Raw genomic sequence first — 21,809 nt, 5'->3', positions numbered from 1 at the left:
GAAATTGGAAGGAAATGCTCAAGCAAAATTGGGTGTGCATCTAATTCTGGACTTAGGTGACGTATGCAACATCATTTCTTGGATAATTTGGAAAAATGTTGCCCCTCGTACAGACGTCCCACTGTGGAGGTGACAGTAGTTATAAACGTACCATAGTGGTGGACAGTGTTTGTCGTAGTCCTCGTCGACAAATTGGGATTGCTCACTAGGAATGTAGCAGTTTATTTTTTTTAATCGTTTATTTAATACATTACAAACCAACGACTTAAATCGTTTCCTATGTTGAAAATCAAACAAAAAAAATCACTCTTTAAGATGTTTGTGTGCAGACACAAAGAAGAGAACATACATAAAAAGGCATGGGATCACCACTACCTCTTAATTAAGGTGGTTCGAATCAGTTTCAACGCTTCCAGGTAACGCTCTTATTAGAAGGATCGGCATTACAACAATGTATCATTTATTAACAATATTGTGGTGCCAAATGAAACACGGATGTTTGCTGAACAAGATGAAGTCATCATTGTGACGTAATATGTCACCGTGGCAACGGGCAAGCCCTGTAAAAACACCCTTCACTTTGTCTTTAGTTGCTTATATCTTAAAAACAAACTCGGTGACTCCCATTTCTTATTTCTGAAAAGTAATCAGAAGGGTAAGATGAAACTTTCTGCAAAGTTTTAAAAAATTCTGTCCCGTGGAGTTAGAGCCACCTTAATTTTGTGATTTTTTTAAGGTGGCTCTGAATCTGCGGGACAGAATTTTTTAAAACTTTGCCTCAAGTTTGATCGTTGCCTTCTAATCAGTTTTCACCAATAAAAAAGGAGGATCACCGAGTTCGTTTTTGGGATATGAGCAACTCAATCCAAAATATAGGGTGTTTTTGCTGGGCCTTCCAGTTGCCAAGGTAACTTATTACATCACAATAATGATCACATCCTGTTTGGAAATAATTGGTGTTTCATATGGTACCATAACATTGCTGTTACGTGATAAAGTGTTGTAGCGTCATTCGATCTAAAGATGGTGTCTTCTAAGTGTTGAAACCCTTTCGAGCCTCCTTAAGGGCCTGGCCAAACGCTCGCAACATTTCAACGCACGCAACATTCTCAACATTTTCAACGCAACATGTTTATGTGCACCAGGCCCCCGGCGCGCGACAAGTGGACCTGGCGCCCATGCCCAAGTGCAACGACGTTGCGTGAACGCGGCCAAACGAGTACAACATCGTGCAACATCTAAAATGTTGCACGAAAAATTTGACCGCTTTCAATTTTGATCCAACATCATCCAACATGTTGCAACATATCGCAATAGGGTGGCTAAACGTCTCAACATGTTGTGCCCAACAATGTTGCAAGGTGAATGAAGGGAGTAGTTTCTAGAGAAACTGTGGTGCTGCGTTGAAATGTTGCGAGCGTTTGGCCAGGCCTTAAGACTACAAATTAAATTAACTCCTTTCTGCTTTTTCAAAGCTTTTTCTTGATTTGCTTCCGTAAATACTATCGTTAAAAAGACTCCTTGCAAATAATTTTGGTAATGATTTAAGATTTCCCTCAACTGGTCTCACACAAATTTGAACGCATATACAAAAACATCGTGTTGCTTAGCAACTTTTCATCCAATAACGCTTGTTCAAGGAGTGACGTAACAGTTCAATTTGTGCTGATGGAAAAACTGTTAATTTAGCCAAGTCGAGAAAATCCCTAAGATTTAAAGTTTACAAAGAAAATATGGAAAATTGCTAATTTGTTTTGCAGTCCAAAGTCAGCTCAGAGCAAACAAGCCAGTTAAGTGTAAATAGCTGAAAAGCTTTTGAAGAATGAGACAGATTTCAGCATGCACTTTGGACGTGCTTTCTCGCAGGGTTTTCTTAACGGCAATCGCGTACACAAATAAAATGTTATAAATAAATTAAAACCTTCCATCGACCAACGAAGCATGACACAAAAGAAAACCGCACCACAACATTGTACGTGTTATTCAACAGCAGTCACAGAATTCAACTGAAGCAAAAGCTGTTGACATTCTTGCAGAGCTCGCTTATCTCCGATTTTCTCCAGCGAGGTTGCAGCCTCGACCAACATTTTCTTTCGCTGGCAGGGTCCAGACAGGAAGGGTAACGGCAGATGGCGACACGCCATTATCAAAGCTGCAGCTTTTTCGCGCTCTCCTGTCACGCAACTGCTCTCCGACTCATCCCCTGCGAAGATAAAGCAGAGATTGAGTTCGGTTGAAGCAAACAGGAAGTCGCACTCGCTTACCAGCAAAGGAAATACAGCCAATCAGAATGCAAGAATGCAATAGGCCATTTCCGAGTTCATACCTGCCTCCTCTTCAAAGCGAGTCTAAGTGCGAAGTTTTTCTTATGAAAATTAGTTTTCATTCATATGTAAATTAGAACCAATTACCATCACAAAAACTTCGCACTTAGACTCGCTTTGAAGAGGAGGCAGGTATGAACTCGGAAATGGCGTATTCAGAATGCAATTCCCATCACGCGCCTCGTTGATTGTGTTGGCCATTGTTTTTCGATAGCATGGTATAAAATAATACATGCATGCCACACTTTCTCGGGGTATACCATGGAATATCCCACGCGTCATTTGTGTTTCCTGGTATACAGACTCGCACTAAGGCTCGTGTGCACACTGACCAAGAAATTAAAAGTAACTCGAGGGATATTCCATGGTACACCATTCGAAAGCGTTACACAACTTGCATGTTCAGCAGCTGAAGCATTAACTTAGATTTACGGGTCACGAGACGATGAGCATCCCGTCTGTTTCATATGGGAGTCCCCCCTCCCCCCCACCCCGGGGTTCTTTCTAGCCCTAAATTTCACACAGCTGCCATGTTATATAGGAGGAGGACGAAAACTGGGGGGAAGATCCCCACCCCACCACTCATCTCCCTAGCCAACTATCCCCACTCCCTTGATTCTCCGTTCTTCCTCTCTCCCACTATAATCACTCCTTCAGAAATACAATATGACGACCGGACACTCGGTGGCATGAAACTAAACAGTGAAGTCGATTCAATGCTAACGCTTTAATATTTTAAACGCTAACCCTGTTATCTTCATCACGAAACCAGTACTCCGACATGATCGCCAAAAGTCCTTCTTTTAACTTAAAAGGCACCTTGAACCTAAGGGAATCAATCATGACTGCCCAATAAGAGGTCGGATTAACGCCTATATTTTCCCCTTCAATGCGTACCTGCATCTTCTTGTTGATGTCCTTTGTTGTGGCACGACGTCACTACTCGTTGCCGTAGTGTGCTTCTTTGAAGCAGGTGGTGTGTCTCCGTGGGGTTAGCTCCAGCCATGAGCCGTGCAACAGCCTCGTACAAATAAAGCTGAGGAACAAAAGAAAATAACGGAGTGAAAAACAATCTGAATTCGAGTTACTTTAATTTTGCAGAGAGCTTTATCTTAGCCTGCTTATCACTTTCCAGCTAGAGAGAAAAATTGAGGCCAACCGAGGTCGTTCTTGAGGTATAAGCGTTCAAAGACAAAGATGGCTATTTTGTTGCCGTGGTAACCTGTTACGTCACAGTAATGAGTGCATCTGCTGTTTCGTATGGCACCATCACAATGTCTACGTGAAACAGTGATGCAGACTGAGCGTTAATCGTTCTGATAAGACATTTGCACAAAAATGTTGAAACTGGTGTGAGCCAGTTTATTTTGCACAGGTGACGAGGGTTACACATCAGAGCTCAGCAACCCTCCAATTACATTGTGGTCTTTACATGGCCGGACTCTAACACGGGAAACTCCATTTCCTATTCTCAGCAGGAGCATTTCCTACTCTATGTGGGAGCAGGAATGGTGGGATATCTTCCGAGTGCTCTCACAACTGCACCCAACTTTTTCATTTAGTCACTTAAACCAGACAACTTCTACCATTGGCTAAACTATATATCAAGCCCTCACCCTTGGAAGAGCAGCTGGTATGTGGTGAGTAAGTTTCTGCAAGCTTTCAAGGTCATTCTGAAATGCACGAAGCTCAACTGGATCAACGGGAGTAACAGAGTGGGGCTTTTGTGAGAACTCCCAGATATCTTTGCGAGTGCCCAATAACCAATCACAGCACAGCAGCTGTGCCAAGTGGTGCAGTCGTCCTGTACTTGAGTTATGCAGTGATGAGCCTAGGTTGATGCTTTCTGCCAAATGAATACCCGACTTCTTGCAGAGCTGAGCACAATCCTCCAGGGAACTGGCTGATAGATCACCATTTAGTACTTGCTTTTTGGCCAGATAGGCTCTCAAAATGGCTTTAGCCAATGGATTCCTGGAGTTTGCCACAGGATCTCTGCAAGGAAAACAAAACCACACACTGTTAAACTTAATGCCAACAATAAACTCAGCCTCGGCATCACATGAGGGTTGAGTTTGTTGGTTCTCTACTTTGCACCAAGAGATTTTCTCCTGGTACTCCGGTTTCCCCTCTCCACAAAAAGCAACATTTGACCTGATTTGCGTTGATTGTTAATTTCAGTTTACAGTGTCCCCAATTAGTGCTCCAGCGCTAGAACGACTAGACACTTAAATAAAGTTCCTTCCTTCCTTCTTTTAAACAAGTCTTATTAAATTAATAATGGTTTTGTTTTAACTGTGTTTTAAAGATGGGATAGTTTTGTATCCCAAATAATACATGGTAATAATCTTTTTGCAGAAGAGATTAATTCTATTGGTGTGCCCTCTCCTCCCAAAGAAATGGAAAACGGGAGGGACTGTGCACTATGTTTCCCTTCTCACTTCCAGTTCTTGTCATAAGCAATACGAAATAGATATAATTTAATACAACTCATAAATATAATTCAATGCAGCAGGTTTACAAAAGAGATAGAGAACTTACTCTGCATTCCACAGGCTTTTAGGAACACTCTCGACTGTGCTGTAATATCTCTCAGCTGCCTCATCCTCGCCTCCAAGCCAATTGACGGCCACCATTCCGACTGCAACCCACCACTTGGAAACCTGATCATCACAAGCACACTCGTTGAGCATGTGCAAGAAGCGCAAGGCATCACGGGCACTCTCATCACCTTTGGAGTCATCATCTGATGAGCTTGGTAACACAATGGAGGACAGTGCATAGCGGAGAAGGCGTTCCCTGAAAGCTTGACTCACATGAGCAATGGGGTCAACTGCAAACAAGATGTTAAGAATGCAACTGGTGAGGTTACATTGGTGGTGCAGCCTCACTGGAAACAGACCCTAAATCCCTGGAAATTATTTAAGGGTTGGTCCTTGTACAAGAAAAGAAGTAAAAATGCACTAACACCAAACAAAAGGTGCGGGTGGTTTAGTGGTTATCAACCATACCTGCCGCCTTTGTTACCTAGGTTTAACCCTGGTTTTCGCCATGAAAATTGACTCTTAGTTGGTTAAATCCAGCTGCAGGCAGATACCCTTGATAGGGATAACGTTTGTCATCCTTCCATTTCATTGTTCATCATCATAATCATTACATCAAAACTGCACGTGGGTATAACCCCATTCCCAAGCTAAATTACCCTTCCCTGTATTTACTCATTAAACACCGCCCTTGATTAAACCCTGCAGATGGAAGGAAAAGTACCTATAAATGCTGCCCTCAAATAAATGCCGCACCCAATCTGAAGAATACAAAGCGTTTATTTGAGGCTTATAAGAAATAAACAAGTACACAATACAACTCAATACAACCCAGCCTTTGGAAATTTATTTTCCTCTATGAAGACGTTTCTAAGTTCAAAGTCACTACACTTAACAGTTAATTCTTCAGAATTTTCGCAATGAGCAGTTGCATTGCTAAGGCCAAGAATTTTGCTGGTACATGTATAACAAGGCCGACCTTTCTCTGCAACTTAAAAAATGTTTCTGTCATAAATAATATTTACAAACGATCTACTGTAATAGTTTTAACTGATTTAAGAAACATGATTTTGAAATAAATGCTGTCCTCTAACAAAAACCGCAGGGTTTCATCAAGTAAACACCGTAATGTCTTTTATTCTATCTACATTTAGAGCAAAGCAGTGAACCTAATCTTCGACTATATTTGTATAATTTGTACTGTTGCAAATGTTGATCTTTAGAAACTGCAATTTCGTACTCTTACCATTATTGCTGACGCTTGCCCACATGGTATCCCCACCCCTACACGACCACCGGTTGCTGACAAAAAAGCGATGTCCCTTGGGCTGAAAAAGCCACTGTAACGAGGCTGGAGCAGCTGTTCCATGAGCAGCATAGGAGGCCTGTGCACGGCTCAGGAAGTATCTCTGAAACAAAAATAAATAAAGTATAACATGCAACTTTTGACAATAGTAATGATTGCCTCTCTGAAGGGTTCAAACTTCAAAAAATAGTTTCAAAAAATTTAGTCACAATTTTGCGAAGTTTAGTCACAAAGTTGTCACACTGCATTGTGTTGCCAGCAGTTTAACAAAACAAAAGAAACCGCTGAAAATGGTGAATGATCCGAGGTGTTGTGCATGTAACATTACAGTCAAATCGCACTACAAGCTACAATTGTGCCCCATATCTTCAGATTGAAAAAAAAATCACAACGAGAAACAAAATAAAATTTTTTTATTTCTTTCTTTATTTTCACAAAAGTAGTGGCAAAGTGGCAACTGCTAACTCTTTTATTTCGAAAGAGTGAAGTTGAAAACTAGTCACAAATTTCCTAATTCTCCTGACAGTTTAGTAGCAAAGAAAGATACTAATAATTGTCAGTAAGTTGGTAGTGGGAGAAGAGCCAACTAAAATGAAATCAGTAAATAACACATCTGTTACAATTTTAAACTTACAGCAATGAAGTGAAGACCTTCAGGAAATGATGTTCTTATCTGTATTGCTGCTGACACATAGATCTCTGCCAAAAGTTGAGTGCTAATCAGCTTATCAGCTGACTCTGCAAGATTCATTGCTGCTAAGCTGAAAAAGGAAGAACGCCATCCACTAACGGACATATGACCTTAAAAAAAAAAAACAAGACACATGATAGTAGGCGATCAAATGCAACAGCCAAGGTCTACATTTCCCTTGTCCAAGGTTCTTTGGAAGTACCGCAAACCTGAATCAAGTCTCATGATATCTGAATGAATGGTACTTCTTAATCTTATTGATCACTTTAATTTTGCTTTATACAGTATCCCCTGGAAAAATAACTGAAGGTTAATTTCCTTGAAAAGAGGCAAAAAATCAAGCTTATAGAATGTGTCATGTCTGTGTCATGCATACATCCAAGTAAAGTTGGAGAAAAAAGATTTCAACTGTGTGCTTATGACTGTTCTACAAAAAAATTAATATTGAATTGGCAATAATTTCACTTTTGTCCTGCAGAACACAGCAAAAAAAGCACTAAACCAAAGTAAACTGAGCCTGGGTTTGAGCTCAAAGACTTTGGGAACCTGCTTTATTTGGAACACACCTGTAAGGCTTAGTTGATGCAGCTTATAGTACACTAAAGCTGCATCTTTTGCAGACAGTTTTGCATGCTCCTTGGCTTCTCTGCTTCTGCCTCTCAGCTTTATTCCCCCTGCAGCGGATGCAAACCACGCACCAATCCACAGCCTGTGAAGGATATGACGCATCACCTGCCAGATCAGTCCACAGGCAACATCTAGCTTGGAAACAGGAAGTGGACGTTTCAGAGCTCTGAGGCAGACCTGCAAGTGCCTTGAGGCAGATATAGTGTCACCCTAAAAAGAAAAAACAAGACTTTGACCCCATCATTACGCATGCGTGACATGTTGCCAGAAAACAGTCTCGAACACAAGCCTAATGTACCAGATCTTGCCGCCATCTTGGTTTTTCACAGTACAGTGGGCTCGATTATAACCATCGGTTTTATCAATTAACGGATGCTTGCACCGGAAAAACGGGTTTGATGAAAGAAAACAAGATTGTTTAGTCCAAAAGTTCGGGCTGCAGCTGAGGCTCTGCTTGCAGGGTGCTGCTCTCACTGCGGTGTCCACCATGCTCCCAATTCAAAACGGCATCAAAATTTAATGTAAAGGGCTAAAAAATGGAAAATACGAAGTTGTCTTGGATGGTGGCTGGCTCTCGCTCAACCTTGAATAACAAAATTGTTAGTACCCTGGCTAGGTCTTCATCGGCTTGATTCCTGTGTCTCCAAAACAGTACAGCATTGTCTGAGTGTGGCCGTATCACAGGTTCTCCAAAAACAAAGATACGAGCCAGTACTACCAGGGCTACAAGAGTGTGAATGAACCATTTGGCTGCAAACAGGGCGATACTCAGAAGCCAGTTATCTTCCAAAACAGCACCCCCATCATCAGTGGACTTCAAGGTTCTTCCACCAGTATGTGACCTAAAAGATTCCACTGAATTGGGGAAAGGCAGACCTGTGCACAGAAATAAAGAATAATTAGACATCCGTTCAATGAGTAGGAAATATTTTAATGCAGTTTTTCCTGTTATTGAGGACATACATGTAGACATTCAAACAGAGAGAGGTTGGGTGCCTCAGTGACAATTGGGAGCTCAAGCAACAACAACGGCGACGGCAACAACAACATCACAAATTTGCATATTTAGCGGGCAAAGACAATAGCTTTGTACCCTTTGCATGTGCGTTTCTCACTTTTGTCCATTTCTTTGCTGTTGTCAGCAAAACAACAATATGAAATAGCCAAATTTGAAGTTTTATCAAGGATGTCATCACTTGAAGATAAATTTTAACTTGCTCCCCGAATTAAGCGCCCTTCCGACCAGTATCATTCTTAAGGAACTACCACACCCTTATCATAGTAAAAAGACTTAAATGGTCACAAAAGGACTAAAATAACGCAAATTTATATTTTGACATGACGTTCTCGTTGCCATAGCCATTGTCATTGCTTAAGCTCCCTAATTAAACTCATTGACACAGATGAGTGTGGGTGTGTGCCTGAGAAACCAAGGGTGCCTGGTCCCACAACCTGCTGAAGCATGTAACCAAGGCAACACTGTTAAACAGTGGACAACTAAATATACGTACCCTATACAAACCACCATGAGGGCAGGGAGGGTAGTAGAAATCTTAGAAGTGCAAACTCACACAACTCAACACAAGGAAAAGTGCCAAGGTATGTGAAAGAGCCATTAAAACTTGTACGCCCCAGCAAGGGTCCTGTGATCACCCACAAAATAAGAGTCTGAATGGGAAACTGCTGGCCAACACCATCTCAAGTTTAACTTAGAGTAAGTTAAATCTGTGACTCTTTTTGGGGTGAAACAGTTAGCGCACCAGCTTACCAGCTTCCCTACTGTAGTGGAATATAAACTTTGCAACTTTATATATGCATAACTCTGAACAGCTACCTTTATCAAGCTGAGGAAACAGGTAACTCAGCGGGTTGACAAATATAAATGCAAACATGAAGGCAAATAGAGCCACACGTGTTCGGTCCAACATGCCACAGCTGCTGACAGGAAGGTTCTCTAGCTTGATGTGGGTCTTGTCCTTGGACAGTGGATCTGGTGTGGGTGGAGTCAAAGGGTTTGGAATGATGTTGGTACCCTTGTTGTTGTCTTCAGTGTCCATGGTATCTTCCTTGAGGACGGACTTTGCTTCAGGGATGTTCTTGGTCTCTGCCGCTTCCTTCTTAACCTGATTTTCTTTCTGCTTCCTAACAAGCTCAGATATGGTTTCTGAAGGGACAGGATAAATAACATTGGACAAATTAAAAAGGCTACTGTGGAGTTGCCTTCAAGATGATGAAAGCAGACAGTCTTGTACAGCCCACTCTCTGAGTGGCAACCAGCTTGCACAACCACATTGAAAAGATAATTAATAAAATAATCACCAGAACCAAACTGCATGGTTCTACGAATTTCCTGGCAGGATTGGGTGTGCAACAAAACCCTATAATGATAAGGAAACTACCACTGGTGTCTTCAAAAATTAAGAGCCAGAGGACTAAAACTAGCTGAGCACTTCATGCTGCATAGTGACATAAACCCACACAACCTGGTGTTGTGGTAGTCTGCAGTCCCAAGAAGTTAAGATCCATTAAGCCAAAGAGGCTGGTTTGTCAATTTATGCCAAACCATTTCCCAGGAGACTCATCCCAATGACAACTGCACATGGCTAACTTGGAAAGTGGTTGACATGTCTGTGGTGCAAAATTGAAACCACTGCAAGTACACCTTGGCTCGAGAGCAAGAGGCAAATTCCCAACAAATGAGAAGGTACTAAAAAACCACTGACCACAATTCCAACCAGCGCTCCTATCATTAAATCAATACAATAACTATTGTTCTATGGCCTTGCTGTCACAATTCCTTAAAGACTGCTGCATGATCAAGCAATAAGTCTAAACTGGTACCTCTTTTCTGTTGCTCCATTTTCAATGCTAAATTCTCCTGTTTGAGCCGTCCATTTTCATTTTGAAGTCTTTGTATCATCTCAATTGCTTTTCTGAGGACACCAGCTTTATTCATCTGAAAGAGTAGTACAAATAATCGCAGTCTTATTACCGCAGTTACATATAATTATTATAACATGCAATAGAAAACTACAAAATTCCTGAATTGTGATTAGACAAGACAGTTACAATATTACTTAACTTCTCTTGTTGACCCTGTGGAGACCCAATTAAGTTGCAATGGCTACCATGAGCCAATGAGAGAAGCAAAGATTGTACCACTCTGATCCAATCTCAATCAAGTTAAATGGTTTAGTGTACAGCAAGGTTAGATCATTGATACCTTTGTATCTTGCCCACAAACAAGATCTTTAAGCTCCACAATCTTGTCATTAATGCTGGTACGGTAGCGTTTCTCGATCAAATTGTGAGCAGAACGCTTCTCAGTTTTGGCGGCAACTTGCCCTTTAGAGTTGGTCAAGCGACTTATGGGAATCTTATTAGGGTCCAAAACGATGGGAATGGTTGCTGTGAGAAGGCCATTGGGTCCCTGTGTGAGTGTAGGTTGGATTGAGGACTGGCTAAGATCCAATGTTCCAAGGACAGTATTGCCTGTGTCTGACTGGACGACTTGAGGTTGAAGATGAGTCTGGAATGACATTAAAATGCTGTTAGGATGACAGTTTTGGAACTTTAACAGGCTACAATAATAATTGGCTGGTAAAAGGAGAATAAAACAAGGGCCCTGATTTAATGAAGAATTACTTTTATTATCATATAAAAGGTTACAATTTGAAGACCAAACAATATTATTTGAGACTGTTTTCTAGTGTGTTCATGGGAAGAAATCCAAATCTATCACAAGTTTCATTTTATACGCCCTCCAATTTGCTAAAAAGGTCTGTAGCAACTTCTGTCTAGTACGCACTTTATGGCATTCTTCCTCTAGTGCAAAATCAATATCGAGCCCCTACAAAAATCGCGCATGAAAGTCACGAGAAATTTAGAATAATTACATGTTGCCTGAGCACTCCAAGCAAATATGACTACGTACAGAAGTTTGTTCTGCAAGTAAAGGAATTGGAAACCACCCCTCAACTACATATATACCATGTTTGTTCTCTTCTGAAAGTCTTAAAAGTGTGGCAGCTTAAATAATCCTCTTCCTCAATACAATACATACAATACATATTTAATTCACCGCTCCCCATAGTGGCTTTTCAGGGCCAATCAAACAACGAAAAAACAGAACAGAACAACAACAACTGTTAAGAATCCCAACTGGTCGGAGGCAAACCAGTTGGCTATTTACAAGTGCAGCTGGGAAGTTGAACCAGGGACTACCACGATCAAATTCAATGAGTGGTCAGAGCGGGTCTTGAACCCGGGATCTCCGGATCTCAAGGCCAGCGCCTTAACCACTGGGCCACACTTCCTAACCACTGGGCCACACTTCCTCCTGTGAGTCAGAAGTAAAGACTTTCCTCCAGGCCCAAATTGTTCAAACAATGGATAGCGCTATCATCCAGATAAATCACTATCCAGTGGATAGTTGTAGACCACGAAGGTAAACATGATGCTAAAGGTGCAAACATTTTCCACAAGAATGGAACGTGAAAGCATGTGGCATTATGGCAAAGCTGTGGACCCAGGTCTTCTTGGTAATGTCACGCAATGGCGTGACAGTGCGAATAGACAATCCCTTTGAGAACTTCGCAGCAATTTCACACTCTTGAATGCTCGGTGACCCCCCTTTTTTCTTTCCGTAGATCACTTCCTTTCCTGATTTTGTCCATTTTAACAAAAAACAAAAAAAATCTGTACATGAGAAGTTACAAATATTTCGCCTTTTATGCTCTTGTGCGACCAAAGTTTTCTTTCTTAGACTAATATGTATCATTTTGCAAGGTCTATTTCACCTCAGAAAAAGACATCAGCTGCAAAAGTTTGTTTAGTTATATTAGTTAAGTTGAATTGAGTATGTTTACCTAATCTAAATTTCACTAATGTAGCTTTTTTATTGCTGACAGTTCTAAGCTAAGACCGTTTTAAAATAACGCAAGCATCCAAAAGTGCACCTCATGATCTTGAAAACGAGCACGGTGATCCCCCATTTTTTTGCCTTTTTGTCAAAAGTAGATCATTGTACCTTTCTGCGTGGCAAGTTTTAAAAAAATCTGTATGTGGGAACGTTTTGGGTGCGAATGTCCTTAAAGGAATAGAGCCATTAAATGAGCTTAGTTTGTGTAGTTGTTTGTCAAGTGTCCCGTGGACTTTTCACCTGCATTGTACAGGTGTAGGTCCCCTTTAACCCTCTCCCTACTTTGGCTATTGCCATGATTGTGAAACATGCCTTTAAATTTTCTACCTCATCCTCCTATCCCCAGGGCCTGGTTGTTCGAAAGCTGATTAACTTAATCCAGGGTTAGCATAAACTTTTGTTTCATGTTTTCAACTTTTTGGTTAAAGTTTCTTTTGCTTATTTTTGTTTTTCAAGATCGACATCTACTAATGTAAATTTTATCCGAATATCAGCATCGAACAGCATTTGGGAGTAGAGAAATAAACTTCTTGGTTAATTTTTAATCTGGGATTAGCGTTAATCGGCTTTTGAACAACCGGGCCCAGGAAAGTAAATCACAAGGAAAATAGACATTGCTTAATTCCAACCACACCATGAAATTGGGTTGTTTCTGTACACAGGGTTCTCACAGACTGATGCTAACTGAAGTCTGTGAGAGATGAGAGCAAGAACCATGCTACATGTACAATACTCTAATACTGATGAAGAATACCTGTTGTATGTGTGGACTGACAGGCTGTGCATTCAACTGAACTGGGGAAACAGGAGAGCTTGGCTGGTGAGGAGATGCAGGGGTCGAACACTGCGATGATTCAGATCCAGGAGATGGAACTTGTTGCTGCGACGAGGGATGTTCCTCTGTGACTACCATCTGTTGTGCAGGGCTGCTCTGTTGTGACGGCCATACGCCAAGATGCTGCAACAGCTGCTGGAGTAGAGCATTCTGATTTGATTCAGGCTGTGTGGCAGTCTGTGTGACAGGAGGCTGCTGTGGAGTTGCCACTTTAGGTTTGGGTTGAACTTTTGGTTTCTGCTGTTGCTGTTGTTGCTCCAGTAACATTTGCAAGAGGTCAGGGGTTGTTTGTGGAGTCTGTTGAACCTCGATTGAGAAAATTAGATGAATCAGCAACAACTTGGTACTACCTTATTACCTCAGGTGCAGGGATGGCACAGAGACTGTGCAGTGGTGATTGCACTGGCCTCCCACCCACGTGGCCTGGGTTTGATTCCAGACTTGTGGCCACATGTGGGTTGAGTTTATTGTTGGTTCTTTACTCTGCTCTGAGAGGTTTTGCTATGGGTTCTCTGGTTTTTAAAACCTCTTCTCAAAAACCAACATTTCTAAATTACAATTCAATCGAATGCACGACCTCGCTGAAAACCACTTTTGCATGAGTGGAGCTCCCTGGGTAAATATCATCAATTAATTAACCTTGAAAAGGCATCCCACCCATCACTGTAGTCCAGCGGACTTATGCTGACAGTACTGATTGACTGCAGAGGAAACAATAATAAACTTTATGATCCCTTCTTAAGATCACCAACCTGTTGTGTCACTACTGATCGTTGAGGGACAACAGAATGTGGCTGTGATGCTTGAGCAAGTATTGATGGTTCCTGCAGAAGCTGTTCCAGACTCTTGTTATGGATTGCTGTTAATCCCTGTTGGGCCTTCTGTCGCTGCAGCAAATTGATCAACTGCTGGGCTGCTGTTGTCTGACTCTGCCCAACAGTGGGTACCTGTAAGTTGTCCAACATATTTTAGATTTTACAGACACTAAACCCTTACCACGTCCAAAATCTTATTTCTCAGAAAATGATTCACGAAATGTTTCATTTTTGAAACGCCCACAAGTAGTGCAACAGCTTATTTTGAGAACCCTGGAAACCCAAACACCCTGTCTGAGCAATGCATATTGTAAGTTGTAGCAATCATAGAAACTTGACTTGATCCTTGTACCTGATTTGTTCTAAATGTCTCCTGTTTAACGGCCACTGTCTGAGGCTGAAACACTGGCAGCATTGATTGGTCTTGTCCCAGAGATGTTTTAGAAAGAAAAGTAGCAAAGTTGAATGATGATGTGATGTCTTCATCTGTAGCCATGGATTCGGGAGGAGTGATTGGAGGCGACAAAATACTTTGAGGTGGCTCGGTCTTTATCTGAATCCCGAGTGTTGAACCATTAGGGTCTTGATTGGCTCCCCCAGCTGCCCCACAAAGATAGTCAAGAAATCCATCTGAACAACAGGAAAGAAGCAACTTGGTTGTTGTCATTGTTATTATATTATTAGAGGGGCACCGTCAGCTTAATTTGCTGTTTTTAAGTCAAAAATGGGTAAAAATCTAAATTATAGTACTTCAGCTCACGCATACAACATTCCTGACAACCCACTGACAAGATATGAAATATATTTATGGCACAAAGAGCTATTTGTCTTTAATTTTTGGTGTCTTTCCGAAGACAATGTCTCCAAACTTAAACAAACTAGCAGGTCGCCCATGAAGACTGTCAATTGACACCCAATCCTTTCACGTTTGATTGACATACATATATCAATCATTTTCCGCATTCAGAATATGGTGGGAAACAAAGAAAAGCGATTTTAAAATTACCTTTTCAGAATTTTTTTCAGGGAAACATACTTCACAGCCCACCAATTCAAGATTTGCAAAAACAAAAAATTTGAGTGAAACACCCAAATTTACCTTTACCAAGACCTTATTAAGTCTAAAAATATTATTGATTCTCCACAGTTTCTTTTTTTTTTGTGTGTGTTTTGTTGTGGTTTGTCATTTTGTGGTCTTGGAAACACATGCCACGATTGCAAAGCAGGGCTGGAAATTGTGCCTGTATGAGTCGCTCTCCTGCGACTAAAGATTCCTTTTTCGTGACTAAAAGATTTCAATCATGAGTTGAAACTTTGAGACTTTGCAAGTTGTCAATTCTATGCATTTGTTATGTTTTCACAAAATACCGCCACTACAACTACACATTGTTTTCGTTATGAATTTTTTTCTACCAAACGGTCTATGTTTCAACGAAATCATCGCTTGTTCACATATGAAGAATTCATTATTCATCAAAACTTTCGCATGTAAACCAGATGCATGTTTATTGTTGCTCTATTGTCTTAGCTAACTCACACAACTGCAGAGAGATAATTTATATGCGAAATCAATGACATTACTGTAGCTCTTAATTGATGCCAGAAGTTTACACTTCGGTTATTCTCGCGCTACATGAATCGCATCACGCGCGACAGGCATCATGTAGCAGGCAACACGATTGGCGTTGCGCAGGAAATGCAACACGAGGAAGTAACTTACTTTTCAGCAGTGCTGTATTTGGAACCATTTCGGAGAATAAATAAAAAAGGAAACGTTTTTTGAGGGGATAGGCACTTTAAACTAGCTTCATGTGACTATTTGTCCTGATTACTAAGACTGAAACTGCCTAGATAGTGCAGTCTGACTATAATTATTGAAGTGCTCATGCTTTGCAGGAATCAGGACTTCCACTTCAGATACTGTACTATTACGCAAAAATGAACTTGCAAAAAAAACCAAGATTGTTAATCAATGAAATAGGTTTTTGTCCCAAACATAATTTTCTGTATCGGTTTTGCACGGATAACAAATAAATGAACAGCTGCATGTGGGATCTAACAATAACCCTCAAAATCAAAATTTGTCTCTGTTTTCCAAACAGGGTTAGATCCTCCATAAACAGCCATTCCTTTTCATGTGGATTGTGTGTACTAATGTTGTCTGCCTTGTTCTTGAAAGCATCCTGACAACAGGAAACAAAACTAGCAAGTATTTTAAAATTGATTCCCAGACACTCCAAACGATCCTTCAACTGAATGGCAAATTTTCACTGCAGAGGAATAACTCCTCTATGACAAATTATCCGTCTAAGACAGATATTTCATTTGTAATTCGTCTGAGTATAAATTCAGTGTATAGCCGAATTATGGACCCAAATTCGTCTTCAACTGATTGACGTGTCTTCAGCTGCTTCGTCTGACAGATGAATCACTCAAAGAAGAATTTTGGTCCATAATTCATCTAAACACCGAATTTATGACTAAAAGAATTATACACGAAAAGTAATTCTCGTCTTAGATGGATAATTCCCGAATAAACTAGTTGTAGATCTCCAACCAATTCAAGTTTCCATAAGCTTACATTGTAACCTTCGGCCAAACTACTCAACTGTGTACAAACATCTCTGATTACAAACATACAACTCACAATCACATGGAGTTCACATGCCTGGTTCGATTGGTGAAAGTCCAGTCACACAAAACCAAACTTTATCACCGCGGAAGAACATAATTGTTCTTTTTGCTACAAGACTCCAAACACATGACTTCGATTAGATCTGTTGCAACATTTCTATTCAAGACACTCTTCATTTGGGATTATCGCAATAAACGGTCCAGGGAAAAAAATACAAAACTGAAGCTGGCTGTAACAGGAACATCGCACCTTGAGATCACAACAACTTCGTCAAAAATTTAGAGAAAATGAAAGTTCAAATTTGCGCGGCTTTAGGCAGAAGTCCAAATAGAGCTTACATGCATGGATGTATAGTACAAAATACAAGTTCAAGCTTATTTGACAAAAGTACTTTTTTACCCTAAATCAACGGGGTTCGATGCAATATATATATTACACAAGAAAAAATCCAAATGAGTTTGTCTTCAAGATGCTACAAATAAACAACAAATCGATTTTGCGCGCACGTAAACAAAGACAAATGCAGTGATGCATGCCTTTAAGCTATTCATCTTCACTTTCAAGCAAAAACATTGTGACTACTACAAGCATTTATATTCCTTAAAACAACAGAAAAACCCTCACCGTCAAATTCACTGATCATGGGCTCGTTCATTTCCCTATCACTGTTGAAATTCGGGTCTAAGGCCGGCATTGTTTCACTCAAAAACGAAGGCCATCCTTCCCCTGGTGGGTCCGCCATTTTGGCTTCCATCACCAATCTATTTTTTTCTACCAATCAGAACCCGCTCTGATCGGGTGATCTTCGTACGATGTTGCGTCACTCACGCACAATTCTCACGCACGGATCCTTCAAGAGGAGTACAGGATACCCACGTTTTTACTGGAGGGAAATGAAATCGCACGTGCACGGGAGCCGAGCAAGTTTCAAGCATTAAGCCACTGGAAGTATTGGTTGTTTATTATTTACAAAAAATTTCCAGAAATTTAGATGGAAATTTCCATCGGGTGCAAAAACCTTTTCAGACGTTCCGCTGGTAAACAACCACTGAAACCCCTCCTGGACCCTGCTCTTGTCCTCCTGCCCACACTCCACTTTGTTGAGTCAGGAGCCCATCAAGGGGAGCCTCTATCTCCCATACTTGGCCTTGGAGGCAACCCTTTCTCGAGTAGATCTATTATTAGAACGCCTCCCAGGGGAAGTTCCACACGCCCTCAGTTCGAAGAGCCAATAAAAACAGAGCTATGACAGTCACTGTTTTACCCACACGATCAGGCTGAGGAATCGGTAATGATTTAATGATTTTTTAAAATGATTTTTCCGCTTTTCGCGGTTTACTCTACAGAAATATGATACTTTTCGCGGGAAAAAGCCGTTCTTAAAATAAATCTACTCGGGAAAGGGTTGACTCAAGGAATTAGTGGAGATAGAGACTCCCCTTGATGGGCTCCTGGTTGAGTCCACTTGCAAGATATTAAAAATTCCTCCGCTTGCGTTACGACTGGGAACGAGTCAATGCAGAGCACAAAGCTTTCTGGGATTGTTTTTTTAAGTAGCCATGGTAATGACGTCATAGATAATGGCGATGAGAAAAACATGGCGAAAGTGAACAAAGATGCAGACAATTTGTCCGTTGGGCATAACTTGTGTTACTTGCACTGAAATAATCGGGCCACATCAAGGAAAAGTACGTAATAAGGTCATGGTATCATGGCTTGGGTTCGTTTACTCAAAGAGAACGATGGCGAATTGTATTTGTATCTGCATCACAACTTTTTTCTTAATGCCATTTGCTTTATTGTCCTTTAATTTTAGTCTTTGAATCCCACATCTGGCCGAATATCATCACTTTAATACCAATACAAAAATATTGATTTTTTTTATTGTAGTCAGTATGTGCGATTTAGTTGTTTTTTTTTTCGCTTTGAAATTTATACAAGCTGTTTTTTGGTTTTGGAATTCCCAAAGTCAACCTGTGTTTACTTTATTCATGTTAATGTCGATTTGAGGCCTGGCCAAACGCTCGCAACATTTTAAGGCAACATCTTGCAACATCATTGCATGATGTTGCGACATGTGTTTAGCTGGCCACACGCATGCAACATTCTCAACATTTTCAACGCAACATGGATCTCACGTGCATGCCCTAGTGCGACAATGTTGCGCGAATGTGGCCAAACGAGTACAACATCATGCAACAAAATATTGCAACAATTTGACCGCTTTCAAATTTGACCCAACATGTTGCAACATATCGCAACAGGGTTACCAAACGTAAACAACATGTTGTGCCCAACAATGTTGCAAGATGTTGTGAGCATTTGGCCAGGCCTTAACATGAAATATTGTCGCATTCGATGCATACTACCATAATTATAACAACTATACATGTTTGAAGTAGGGTTTGTCCTCATGACTATTTCCAGTAATCGCACCGCACTGGCCTCACTTCACATAAATAAAGTAAGCTTTTTACTTCAATATTTTCATCATTTTAAATTCATCTGAAGATACTGTAGATGGTGGGAGTCTAATAATATTGATCCTGAAATGCTCAAGTCTCAGTACTTGCAAACAAATATACACTAGGCTATTACAGCAACTGTTATTAGAGAATCCAATTTTTTAAAATATTATTTTAGAGGTTATGTACACTTGTTATCATATTCTTTCAGCGAGCAAGTTTCATCTTGATTTGCTACGTTTTGCAGCATATGTCCAATGGCTTCTATAGCAGCAACTCAGTTGCCTCCCATCAAAGTAGGTGGCCAGGTTACTCAGCAGGTCATTAGGCATGTTCCTTCCCCTCCTGCCAAAGGGCCATCAATCGGAAGTCCTTATCAGCGGAGTAGCAGAGGAGTACAGCGCACTGAAGGCCCATTCATTAGGAGTCCTCCTTCAGATCTAAAAAAGACGGCAAGTGCAGACAAGATCGACACTTCAAGGTGAGAATACCAATACATGTACTACATTAGGTCTGGCTGCGTGAGTTACATTAAGTCATGCTAAATGACCCATTGGTTTGAGTGCTGATCTTACATTGTGCACGCCCATGTCTCAAACATCATCGGTGGTGACCTAAATTGTGTTGTAAAAACCCAATAATATTATTGTGTTCTTTTTGGTTGGGTTTTTGATAACTGTTATAATAGGAAAATATATTTAAATAATTAGTACCACAATTGGTCAGTAATTGAGTATTGACCCAATTTACTTCATGATACACTGTATGCTCTCTTTCTCAAGGAGACTCAACTTCAGATGATGATGATGTATGCTCTCTTGCTACAGATTCAGTTGCCAAGAGATACAATGAATATCTTTTTTTCTAGAGCCACACTTTAAATAATAATAATTATTGTATTTCTTGTTGAAACTGCCGGTCATGAGTTGAGCATGTGCCAACCAAAATGATAATTATAGTCTTTGTAAAGGACAACACAATATTATTAGTCTGAAGGGTTAAAACAAAGCAGTCTCAAGTCATCTGGGAGCATGCATTTTGAACAATGACGTCCACAGTCATGGATTTTATTGAAATGAAATTGTTTTGACCCAGCGCAGTGGTCAACCAAGCAAATAAGTACTGTACAAGAGATGAGAGGATTCTTCTAGCAGAGAAGGATTTAATTATGTTTCTTTGTATAACCAATGGCACAAGCTAGTGTAGAATCATTTACAAGTAACTGTTATTATTGTGAATGATTATATGATTCATATTCTCAATGCAAGGGTAACAAATGTCTCTTTCATTTCAAGGGGCTTCTTTAGGAGACCTTTCAGTACAACCAACTCATCAAACATCACAGTCCAAGTAGCATTCAAATGATGGTGCCAATCTGTCCTCTAAATAAGGATTCCCAGCCTTCCAATCTGAATGGGAATTATTATAATTATTGTTATTTTTATTTTTATTTTTATTATTATTTTCTGGTTCAACAGGTATCGTAACACATATGAACATAACTTGTGTCTTGACATGCTGAAAGAAGGCTTCCATCAATCATTTCGGGAACTGTTTAACTTGATGGAAAAACAGAAACAAGAAATAGCAAGCCTAGGACCAGATTCAGGTCTTTCCGATCAGCCATTACTGGAAGATGAACCAAGAAAACTTGACCAGCTAAAGTATCATCTCACAACAGCTGAAGCAGCCAAGAGGAGGGGTAAGAAAAAAAATTTAGTACTTTTGCAAAAACCATTCTAGTAAATTTAATTTTTTATGAGGCTAAATACAGTGTACAAAATTAATTGTATGATGCAAAGTTAGTGATACTCTGTATGTTGACAGGTGCCTGGGAGGTGGACTGTGGCTCAGTTGCCATGGTGATCTTCTTGCTGCTGAGGAGAGTGCTACTGCCTCCCTTGCTACCTTTATGGTGCACAATACCCTCCAATAAATTTGCGTAGTGCTTTAAAAATAACGGTGAAAAATGTTTCAGCTGGGTCCCATTAACCCTTTCACCCCTGAACCGGCCTAAACCAGCCTTACTTAGTATTTTACTCTGTCTAACTCCAGACGACTTTACTCGATTTTATCTATCTCCTCCTTCCTACACATAACCAAATGTTCCCTTGTTCCTCCAGTAAGCTCTATCATGCTTTTGTCTCACAAACCCTTCCTCCCAAAATCCCTTTCAAATTTGCCCCCTTTTTATCAACCTACCCATCCTTGATGTTACATAAGTTATTGGGTTATTGACCAAGTGTGAGGTCAAGATGGGTGGATTTTGGCCTCGCTCGGCAATATCCAGCCATCTTGACCGAACAAGCTTGTTCAATAAAGGATTTATAATATGGGATAAAATATCAAAAAATGATCTTTGATCTTGCGAAATCAAGCAAGAAATCCTGAGTGGGCAAGATACAATGTAGCTCCATCTTGCCCACTCGGGTAGCCAATGATGAAATTATCACAAAGTGGGATTTGGTTCATCTTACCTGCTCACGGAGCTAGTCCTATAATAAAAGGCCTTTGTTGTACAATGTTACGAGAACCTTTTTTATCATCAAGCCAAAAAACCAAGGATCCCTTGATATGTTATAGCCTGCTCGCAGGCGGTTGGATGGTCGAAAAAACCGGAATTCGTAATGAGGTCGCCATCTTGGAT

General features: G+C 40.5%; 2 protein-coding genes across 4 annotated transcripts in view; one reads left to right on the top strand and one right to left on the bottom strand.

Annotated features, from left to right (window-relative positions):
- Positions 1–214: 214 nt before the first annotated feature.
- On the bottom strand, positions 215–17,445 carry LOC138016766 (sterol regulatory element-binding protein 1-like). 2 transcript variants are annotated; one of them, XM_068863952.1, is made up of 15 exons: positions 17,322–17,445; positions 14,415–14,692; positions 14,000–14,194; positions 13,167–13,553; positions 10,715–11,020; positions 10,333–10,447; positions 9,326–9,655; positions 8,099–8,367; positions 7,431–7,701; positions 6,808–6,974; positions 6,114–6,276; positions 4,866–5,157; positions 3,941–4,319; positions 3,222–3,360; positions 215–2,203 (listed from the first exon to the last, which is right to left on the bottom strand). In XM_068863952.1, the coding sequence occupies exons 1-15, from the start codon at positions 17,437–17,439 to the stop codon at positions 1,980–1,982; spliced, it is 3,633 nt and encodes a 1,210-aa protein (XP_068720053.1). In that variant the 5' UTR covers positions 17,440–17,445; the 3' UTR covers positions 215–1,979. The 2 variants fall into 2 exon arrangements, with proteins under 2 accessions (XP_068720053.1, XP_068720054.1); XM_068863953.1 differs by having other exon boundaries at positions 13,167–13,544.
- Positions 17,446–18,263: 818 nt separating this feature from the next.
- The window catches only part of LOC138016767 (tetratricopeptide repeat protein 29-like), a 10,302-nt gene continuing 6,756 nt past the window's right edge, over positions 18,264–21,809 (top strand). The window contains exons 1-3 of one of the 2 annotated variants that reach the window (XM_068863954.1): positions 18,264–18,385; positions 19,410–19,643; positions 20,641–20,864. In XM_068863954.1, coding sequence (XP_068720055.1) covers positions 19,420–19,643; positions 20,641–20,864 — 448 coding nt within the window. In that variant the 5' untranslated portion in view covers positions 18,264–18,385; positions 19,410–19,419. Of the gene's footprint in view, positions 18,386–19,373; positions 19,644–20,640; positions 20,865–21,809 lie in introns of both variants that reach the window. The other variant, XM_068863955.1, reaches the window with a different exon arrangement.

This window comes from Montipora capricornis, chromosome 9, assembly GCF_036669925.1.
Source record: "Montipora capricornis isolate CH-2021 chromosome 9, ASM3666992v2, whole genome shotgun sequence".
Classification (NCBI taxonomy): domain Eukaryota; kingdom Metazoa; phylum Cnidaria; class Anthozoa; order Scleractinia; family Acroporidae; genus Montipora; species Montipora capricornis.
This window is presented reverse-complemented; position numbering and strand designations above follow the sequence as displayed.

Bases quoted from the DNA above. Each gene is read 5' to 3' on its own strand.
- LOC138016766 (XM_068863952.1), bottom strand. From the start codon at position 17,439: ATGGCGGACCCACCAGGGGAAGGATGGCCTTCGTTTTTGAGTGAAACA. The intron at 10,448-10,714 runs GTATCAATGATC...CTACTCTTTCAG, and splicing joins TTTGTGGGCAAGATACAAAG to ATGAATAAAGCTGGTGTCCT. The intron at 6,975-7,430 runs GTGTGTTCCAAA...TTTTTTTTTAAG, and splicing joins GCATCAACTAAGCCTTACAG to GTCATATGTCCGTTAGTGGA.